The sequence below is a fragment of the Emydura macquarii genome, unplaced genomic scaffold (genome assembly GCF_026122565.2).
Source record: "Emydura macquarii macquarii isolate MOO-44397 ecotype Brisbane River unplaced genomic scaffold, CSIRO-AGI_Emac_v2 contig_2795, whole genome shotgun sequence".
NCBI classification, from domain to species: domain Eukaryota; kingdom Metazoa; phylum Chordata; order Testudines; family Chelidae; genus Emydura; species Emydura macquarii.
Window position 1 is genome coordinate 4,957,448 of NW_027132932.1, and position 10,259 is coordinate 4,967,706.

At 45.3% G+C, this 10,259-nt stretch overlaps 1 protein-coding gene across 1 annotated transcript; it reads right to left on the reverse strand.

Annotated features, from left to right (window-relative positions):
• Positions 1–364: 364 nt before the first annotated feature.
• FABP1 (fatty acid binding protein 1) lies at positions 365–5,325 on the reverse strand. The gene is made up of 4 exons (XM_067567624.1): positions 5,198–5,325; positions 3,818–3,990; positions 1,255–1,347; positions 365–482 (listed from the first exon to the last, which is right to left on the reverse strand). Exons 1-4 carry the CDS (start codon positions 5,262–5,264, stop codon positions 432–434), a joined length of 384 nt encoding a protein of 127 aa, XP_067423725.1. The 5' UTR covers positions 5,265–5,325; the 3' UTR covers positions 365–431.
• Between the last annotated feature and the right edge of the window lie 4,934 nt (positions 5,326–10,259).

Genomic DNA, 10,259 nt, shown 5'->3' on the forward strand with positions numbered 1-10,259 from the left:
GAAAAAGATCTGGGGGTTCCAGTGGCTCCCAGATTGAATATGAACCAACAATGTGATGGCTGTGTTTAGCCGCAGAACAAGACCAGCAGCGGTAATGGGTCTCAGCACTGATCCGGAGGAACCATTTCTGTCACCCAGAGGTTAGTTCAGTTGCTGTAGCCCATTTACACTGTGGCCTCGCTTGAGTTCACATTGTTGTCAGCCAGTTTGTGCCAGTTGTGATGGTGGCTCTTGTGATATTGATAGTTGTTTGCTAGGAAAATGGATAGAGACGAGGCCAATACAGCTCTTACAAGAGGCTGTGAATTATAGCATAGCCACAAAGTGACAGTGAGGATTCTAATAATAATAATAACGAAGAGGCTTTAATACAAACTGTATTTTATTGGGCACGTTTTACACAGTAAAATGATAGGAAATGCACAGGAACTCTAGATTCTCTTGCTGATTCGCTTGTAGCTGATGTCTCCCAAGGTCATAGTCTAAAAACCAAATAAAAAGCACAAAGCTTTAGTCTTTCACTAAAGTAGTCTGCAAATATCACACATACCAGGGCCCTGATCCTGCAGACCAGAGGACACACTTCAGGGTGGGGCCCAAGTACGGTCAACTGTATCTCATTTAAATTGCACTGCTAATCCTTTTACTGTATTAATAAATACTCTAAAATATGTGTGCACAGTTTGACTCTGCTTATTTGAAAGCAATCAGCTGAGCCTCTTTTTTCTCCAAGACAGGCTCATGCTTCACAACTTGTACTATAATGAGAGCGAAAACATTCCTCGCTTATCTGAAACCTTGATTATTCACATTTTTCAGTGCCTCTCCACCCCCACCCCTAATGCCAACTGGATAATCAAGGGTGTACAGCATGTGTCCTGCTGCCCAGACTCATTGAAAATGGCCTTAAATGGCCTCTTGGTTGACTAGGCAAACATAATCATCTGGTAGAAGTTGGTCATTGATAAAAGGCCAGATGACGCACACACTTGTACGTAGTATAAGTAACTGACTCTCACACAATACTGCGTAACAGGGCAGATCTTTAGCTGGTGTGAATCCACTGAAGTCAGTGGCAATAAGCTGATTATCCCCGCAGAGGTTCTGGCCCAATGTATAAAGCAGTAGTCTGTGGCAGTATTCTATGCTAATAACGACTTGCTCTTGCTGGTCTCCATTAGAAACTCCCACAACAGTCTCACGCTATAAGTGATGACCATTTTTCTAATGTTCTATATACCCTCATGTACTTACGTTGGTGACTACGTCGCCATTTATTTCAGTGACGGATTTGATTTTGTTCAAGTTCGTGACCAGTTTATTGTTACCTTCCATTTGAACAACAGCCTGATAGAGGGGGAAAGGGGAAAGTGAGACATGAACATTATTGCCTGTGGAATAAAGACCAATCTGCACTCTCAGGTGTCTAATTACTAGATACATTAGGCACGTGTAAGAGTCCAAATGAACTAAAGGTGTGAATTTGAAGTGGATTAGTTAAACCATATCAAATTGCAGTGCGGATGCTGTTATTCAGAATAAAAGTGGCCTTAATTCCATTTAGTTTAATTCACTTTGGAAGTGAATTATACTAAACCAAATTAAGGCCACTTTAATTCTGAATGAGGGTGTTCACCCAGAGGTTTAATGTGGTGTAACTAATCCACTTCAAATTCACACCTGTAGTTCATTCAGACTAACTTTCCCCGGTGTCCCCATGTAGACACGCCCTAAGTGGTTTAACATCCCTTCTAACAGAAATTACACAAGTAAAACCCTTCAACAGGAAAACATTATTTATCTGTCTACCTCTGTAGAGTGTAAGCTCTTTGCAGACAGGGAATGTCCTTTTGTTCCATGTTTGCACAGTGCCTAGCGCAGTGGTGCCCTGGTCCATTACTGGGGCTCTGAAGTAGTATGATAACACAAATAATATCTATCTACTTGCTCCCTAGTGGCTGTTATATGGGAAGCAAAACTCTCAGAGCCACAGTTGTAGAGAATTCTCCTTTAACTCAAGTGCTGTGGTTTTGCTACAGAAGTTCCCCAGTACAGCACGTGTGGGATATCAGTGACATCTAGGTGTGTAGCATTGCAGTGCTATTTTAAGTGACTGAGGAATTCCTCCAGCCTTCAAAACACCTACAAAGTCACCTGCAGATGAGGTAGAGAAGGTGAGGGGCAGGATTTGCCAATGCTATGGCTTCAATGTCTGGTGAACCACAGTCTGTCCCTTCCCTTCTAGGTACAGGAACCATCCAGTTTTAAGAGCTATAAACTCCATAATCACCCACCCAAATGCAAACAAGGGCAGGGAATCAGAGCAGCCAATGAGTTTGTGTGTATTCCTTCTTTAAGAGAGCAGGTTTTTGTTTTATGACCACATCTCCTGCCATGTTTCATCACCCCCTTTTTTTAATGAACTGGAACTCAGTGTTTCTTTTGTACTGCAAACAACCACAGAAAGTCACACCTTATTCAGCTGACTATTCTGGAAGAACAGTATTTAGCACTTTTACAGAATTCTCCCATCTGTGATTCTCAAACGCATTACACATGGGGAAACTGAGGCAAAGAGAGGCTACCGCCTGCATTTGCAAAAGTGGCCTATAGTTTTGGCTGTCTAACTTTAGCAATCCAACACCTGATTATCAGTGGGGCCCAGTGATGAGTTTATGTAGGCATCTTGTAAGAGCGAGCAGCTGAAGTCATCCAGCTGAAGTCAATGGGAAGTGCTTAGCACCTCTGAGAATTAAGCCCTAGGGTTCTAAAATAAGGCACTCAGAAATGGAGGCACCCAGCATTAGAGGCCCCAGCATTAGAGGCCCCAACATTAGAGGTCACTTTTGAAACTTTGCCTACACAGCCAATGACAGCTCACGGCAGCGAGTCCATGCCCAAGTCGACAGATTCGGGCTCCTGCTACGGTACTAAAAATAGCTGTGTAGCTGGCGCTCTTAAGGCACAGCTCGGGCTCTAAAGCCCACCCCCATCCCTCGGTTTCCAGCCCGAGCTGCAACGTCTACACAGCTATTTTTAGCGCTGTGGTGTGAGCCCTGTTGACCTGGGCACTCTGCCACAGACTGCATAAACGTACCCTACGAGGCTTGCTTGTGTTCTGTCTAAAGCAGTGCAAGGCATGGCACCCAAGGGGCCAGATGCCCTGTGTATTGTGCAATGCTGCACCTGAGCTTCAGCTTGGAGCTTTACTTCCCTTCCACTATAATAAAATCACCACGTGGCCGAAGCGTGAGCCAAGTTCCATCCATGAAGTGATACAATGCAGTCCGTGGCCACCTTAATTTTACTACCTGGCACTTACCCCCCAGCAGAGACAGATCCCGGCATGCAGTGCTCCACTTTGATCCGTGCGCATGCCCGGAGCTCTAATCATCCCTATTAAACCCCCGGGGCCAAAGTCTTTGCTAGTGCCAATGGGTGCAATCCCACTGAAATGAACAGAGCTGCACCCATTTACACTAGCAGAGAATTTAGCCCAGCAACAGCTATGGCATTTGATGCATCCTGTGGGTTTCCAGGCAAGCTGATGGAGCGGCTGTTAGTTGAGCAAATTTGGGGCCCTTCTGGGTTAGATGAAAGGGAAAGAAAGTGCTACAAGTCCACTAGAAATCAACCGCTTTATACTAGGGGCAATGTCAGTCCAGCCCTTTCTGTGGGCCGGTGTTGCTGGGCCACGGGGTAAGAGCAGGATCCTGCAAGGTGCAGAGGGCCCCTTACACGGGACTGAGCACTCGGCACCCCACAGGAGATGCTCAGAAACCCACAGCCCCACCTGAAGGGAAGACCAGGCACCTACCTTGACCTTCTCTCCAGTCGGGGTCTCCAGCTCAGCCTCCTCTCCAATAGTGAACTCGTTGTGGAGCACTTTGCTGCCGGTTGTCACGGTGACCTTGAAGCTTTTGCCATTCTGCACAATTTCTGAGATGCTCTTGATGTCTCTGCCCTTTTCAATCAATTCGTCAGACAGACCTGGATGGAAATAAAAGCCCAGGCTTAGACAGAGTTCTGAGGAACGCTAATGCCGAGGCAGATGGGGCAGCCACACAACCAGAGCCAGCTTTCGGGGCTGTGAAATCCACAGCTGAGAGGGCTCCTAGGCCAGTCCATGGTGGCCCCAGTCTGAGGGACACTCCCTAAGTTAACATAGGACCATGCGCTTGGCAGCTGTTTGAATGCAGTAAACAATGTCATTCGTAGTCTAGTCTGGGGGAAAGTCTCCAACCCCAGGACTTGTCCCCTGTCCTACATGGCTGGTTAGAAGGAGGAAGACACACCATTCCCCCTCCGCCGAAAGTCTAAGGGGAAAGAAAAGATCAAGCTGAAGAAAGTGGATGGAGGAGAGGAGAAGACAGGAATTTTTGTGGGACATGTGAGAGGAATAAGGGCTCCAAGAATATCCTGGTTGGGATCCCTCAAAATCTTGAAGCCAATCACACACCTGAAAGATAAAAAGCACGTCACAATATATGGAACAAATGATAAAGCAGATCACTGACAAATAGTTAGAGAGGCTGGAGAAAATATAATCCTTGGCTAGAAAGTTATTGAAAATTAAGCAAACATTTTCATACTTGGGTGTCTAAAAGTAGGCATCTAAATCTACCTTCAGGCACCTAAATAAATGGCCCATTTTACCTAGTTCTTGATGAGCAATTGAATCAGAGGTGTCATACAAGATGAATAGAGTGACAGATTAGCAGAGTCAAGACAATCAACATAGATTCATTTAATAGATTCCTAAGACCAGTTCCTCAGCCAGTGTAAATCGGCATAGATCCACTGACTTCAATGGAAAGTCACACTGGTCTGTAGTAGCTCAGGATCTGGCCCACAGACTCTCAGGCCAGAAGGGATCATGATGTCCTGGATAATGGCCAGAGAATTTTATGCAGTGTTTTCTGCATGTTAGCACTAGAGAGACTTGTTCAGTTATGTGCTCTTTTCAGGAGTCCATGTAACACTGTATGTTTGATCTCCAGGTATGTTAGTCATGTATTTTAAATACATATTCATGTATAAAGATTAAGGATAGTAAAATTCAACATTAGAAATGAAAATGATTTTGATCTAAATCCTGGATGCCTGCACACAAAAGACTAATTTTAAACATTGTTGGACACTACGGACAGGCAGAGGCAACACACACTAAACATAGTTACATTTATCTGACACTTACCAAGGGCTTTCATGAAAGGCTCAAAATTTTCATGGGACTGGAGTTCAAACTTTCCAGTGAAGCTCATGATGGAGATATTTTCTGTGGCCCTGTCGGGAGAAAAGGTAGCTCATCAATAACTGGGCTTGCCTTTATAAAGATCCGTTGCCTTGAAAGTTGGTCAGAGGTAATGTGATGTAATTCTTTTATGGGCTTGCTCAAACATTAACATATGACTGAGCAATGGTCAGTGATAAATTGCTCTCAGCTACAGACCTGGATTTACAAAGTGGAGGTAGGTTATTTTCCATAAAGACCTTGAATTACAGACGTAACAAAATTCAAAGCAGCATCTGTAAAACTAAAGAAATGGGGGAAAAAGTGCAGAGAGATCTGTTGATTGTCAGATAAAAAGCCAAATGATTCAAACCAACTAGAGCCCTGAAAAAAACACATTAGAAAAAGCAGGGGAGGTGAGAAGATACTTTTACATATGGGTGTGGTGCTGTGTGAGATGCAGGGATTTTCATTTGCTGTTCCTAAATGTTAGTGCTTAATATTGGCACAGAGAGCAATGGCTATGCTCCAACAGTTACACATATCACCCAGCTGTAATGCTTGGTAGCCTCAGTGTAACTGCAGGTTGTGTTGCAATACAGGGTTATCCCTGGATATAGAATCATAGAAGATTAAGGTTGGAAGGGACCACAGGAGGTCATCTAGTCCAATCCCCTGCTCAAATCAGGACCAACCCCAACTAAATCATCCCAGCCAGGGCTTTCTCAAGCTGGGCCTTAAAAACCTCTAAGGATGGAGATTCCACCACCTCCCTACGTAACCCATTCTGTGCTTCACCACCCTCCTAGTGAAAAACCTTTTCCTAATATCCAACCTAAACCTCTCCCACTGCAACTTGAGACCATTGCTCCTTGTTCTGTCATCTGCCAGTGCCACCACTGAGAACAGCCTAGCTTCATCCTCTTTGGAACCCTCTTTCAGGTAGTTGAAGGACTAACTAAGCCCAGTTCCCTTAGCCTCTCCTCATAAGCCATGTGCTCCAGCCCCCTAATCATTTTTGTTGCCTTCGGCTGAACTTTTTCCAATTTGTTCACATCCTTTCTGTAGTGGGGGGCCCAAAACTAGACACAATGCACCAGATGAGGCCTCCCCAGTGCTGAATAGAGGGCAATGTTCCTACTAATGCAGCCCAATATGCTGTTAGCCTTCTTGGCAACCAGGGCAGACTGCTGACTCATATCCAGCTTCTTATCCGCTGTAACCCCCAGGTCCTTTTCTACAAAACTGCTGCCTAGCCAGTCAGTCCCCAGTCTGTAGCTGTGCATGGGATTCTTCCATCGTAGGTGAATGACTTTGCATTTGTCCTTGTTGAACCTCATCAGATTTCTTTTGGCCCAATGCTCCAATTTGTCTAGGTCACTCTGTATCTTACTCTCCAGCATAACTACCAGTTCCCCAGCCTAGTGTCATCCACAGACTTGCTGATCTAGTGATCTAGTGCAATCCACCCCATCCTTCAGATCATTCATGAAGATGTTGAACAAAACCAGCGCCAGGACTGACCACTGGGACACTCCGCTTGTGACCGATTGCCAGCTAGACATCAAGCTGTTGATCACTACCCAATGAGCATGATGATCTAGCCAGCTTTCTATCCACCTTATAGTCCATTCATCCAACCCATACTTCTTTAACTTACTGGCAAGAATACTGTGGGAGACAAAAGCTTTGCTAAAGTCAAGGTATATCACGTCCACCACTTTCCCCACATCCACAGAGCCAGTCAGCTCTTCATAGAAGGCAATCAGGTTGATCAGGCATGACTTACCCTTGCTGAATCCATGCTGACTGTTCCTGATCACCTTCCTCTCTTCTGAGTGCCTCAAAATGCATTCCTCGAGGACCTGCTCCATGATTTTTCCAGGGACTGAGGGGAGGCTGACTGGTCTGTAGTTCCCCAGATCCTCCTTCCTCTCTTTTTTGAAGATGGGCACTATATTTGCTTTTTCCAATTGTCCGGGACTTCCCCCAATCGCCACAGGTTTTCAAAGATAATAGCCAATGGCTCTGCAATCACATCAGCCAACTCCCGCAGCACTCTTAGGTGCATTGCATCCGGCCCTGTGGACTTGTGCATGTCCAGCTTTTCTAAGTAATCTGGAACCTGTTCTTTCACCACTGAGGGCTGCTCATCTCCCCATACTGTGCTGCCCAGTGCAGTAGTCTGGGAGCTGACCTTGTCTGTGAAGACAGAGGCAAAAATAGCATTGAGTACTTCAGCATTTTCCACATAATCTGTCACTAAGTTGCCTCCCCCATTCTGTAGGGGGCCCACATTTTCCTTGTTGCTAACATACCTGTAAAAAACCCATCTTGTTACCCTTCACATCCCTTGCTAACTGCAACTCCAGTTGTGCTTTGGCCTTCCTGATTTCATCCCTGCATGCTCCAGCAATATTTTATGTCACAATAGTATTAACAAATATTTTATATGACAATAGTATTAACAAAGCCATGCTCATCCTCCAATAGTTCAATGAAGAGACAGATGAGTCTGCACCAAAACCCCAGATCCAAACTTGGAGAAACTTTGTTTCAGATCCAAGCTTGATCACTGGCCCTTGTCTTCATATCAGGACTGAGCCTATTAAGAAAGAACTAGTTGCCACTAGATCAGTGATGGCAACAGAGGTAATAATGCCATGTGCTACCACAAAAAACAGGGGAAAAGAAACAGCAAAATGCCATCCCTAAGCTCTCCCTTCTCTTCCCTCCCGCCGCACACATACACACCCACGCTGCTACCCAGTTGGCTACTTAAGGATAATCGCTGCATTCAGATCTGTGTCTCTAAAAAGCTGTGAGCATTAGCCTCCATGCTGAACCGTTGCATGATCCATCCATCCAAAATGCTTCTGTGAAAATCCTCCTCACTCCTTGGAATCACAACTCCCTGTCAGTCCCTTGGCTGGTCCCTGCCTGGTTTTTCCGTCAAGTCCATGCTCCAGCTGTCACCCTTAGTGCCCTGCACAGCTCTGCTCCTTACGCCATCTCTGCTCTCATCTCTTCCTACATCCCCTGAGGATTTCTGTCATTCTCCTCAAGCCACCAGCCTCATTACTCTCTTCTTTTTCCATCTTCCATTCTCATCTTGGTGGCTTCCCGGTGGCTCCTTACACTGGGAAGAATCTCCCGGTTTGCTACATGACCATTAGGGCTAGGAAACATTTTCTATCAAAACGTTTTTCTATGGGAAATTGGGGTTTAGACTAAAGGTAAATTTGTGAGGTATGTTTCTGCTTCCCTCTCATTTTTTTTTTTTTTTTTGATCAGAAAACCAAAACCAAAACCAAAACCAAAACTTTTCAATGAAAAGTCAAAAATTTCCACAGAAAACAACCCCATTTTCCAACCAGCTCTAATTACCAAATTCGTTTCATCCAAGTCCCTCCTTAAACCTCACAGATTCCCTCAGCCTTTCAGGGATGACCCACTAAAGAAATACATAACTCTTCACTGTCTGAGACAAGACTTTTCTTTGCTCTGCTGGCTTATCACAGCGTATGTCTGAGCTGCATTGTCTGGGCTATAGGTAGCCCAGCTGGCTAGCTAATTAATCCAGTTAGCATCTGCCAGGTAAACTTTGTGTTACCCCTTTAGATCCGAACAGTTAGTTGAAAATCTGGGGTCTCGCAGGCAGTTCCAGTTATGAGAGGAAATTGATGATGGGGCCAGGTATCTTTGATGCAATCTTGTTTATGTACAAAGAATGCACAAAGTCCTGTTTCCCTGAACACAGGAGGAATCCAACCACAGGAGCCAGTTGTTTTTCTCTCAGCTCCAAGCCTCTTTCAGCCAGCCCCAAAAACCCTGAGCCCTCACTCAGCCCCAAAACCCCTCTCTTTAGGCTTTCTGAAGGCCATGTTCCCAGTTCTTGTTGAGGCTTTGTCTGTTGCTTCCTTGCTGCCTTCTCTCTCAGCTTCTCTGGTCTTTCTGCTGTTTCTCAGACACACACATCTTCACAAAACAATAGCCAGAGAACCCTCTCTTCCCACAGGTGCCTTTGTTTTGGCCCCTGACATGTGTTTGGGGAGGAGGCTGCCATTGTTTTGGCCAGGTGGTTACATAAAGGAGCGTAATGGCTTCTTACATCTATGTTAAAGGAAGTATTTCCTCCTTCCCTCCTCCCCCAGTTTGAGAGTGGTTTAACCCAGCCCTCAACACATAGTTAACACACAGTCATGGCAGCAGAAACTCTGCCGCTGGGGAGGCTGCAGGAGTGGAAGATAGCGGTGGCCTCTTTGCTGGAGGATGGGCTGGCTGTGCACGGCCAGAGAAGCCCCAATAGACAGTGCTGGTTGGGAAGAGAGCATTAGTCAGGCCTGGGCTCATTCAGCACATTCTCCCTGCAATCTTTGTAGCTCGTGGCACTAGTCTGTCCGCTGGTTTATATACATATCTTTATGAGTGCGAGTGTTTGTTTTATTATAATAGGTTTATAGATTTGTACCGGAGTTTTTCTGGCTGTGACGCAAGAAACCCACAAGCCACATGCTGTATGCTGAACTAAGGCAAGTCAGCATACATAGGTTTGCCACGTTTAGCATAGATAAGCGAGGATGCGTTAAAGATAGGGAGGGGGCTGTCTAAGATCATAGCCTCTGAACTTAGCAGAGAGCACATGGAAATAACTGGTTAGGCCAGAAATAACAGACGTAAGAATGAGCTCATGGTCATTGATGGGTCTGAATATGTCATTAATACGCATGAACATCCCAGCCTATAGAGTAAGTGTACCCTGATATTTTTTGCGTAAGAAAATTAAGTTTGGATGTGGAAGGAGGGCACAAGGGGCAACCACATGCTCTTAGGTTTTTCGTAGTTTCTTAGCTCTTCGTTTCGTAGCTCTTTCTTAGTTCTCAGCTGAGTCAAACTCTAAGTTAGATTCTACAGTTTTTCTACACCTTTTAGCTCTCTAGCGTCTCCTAAACTCTTCACCTCCCACTCAACAACTTGAACCATCAGACTCTTTTGGCACGGCAGAGGCAAGGCTGGTCCTTTGTCT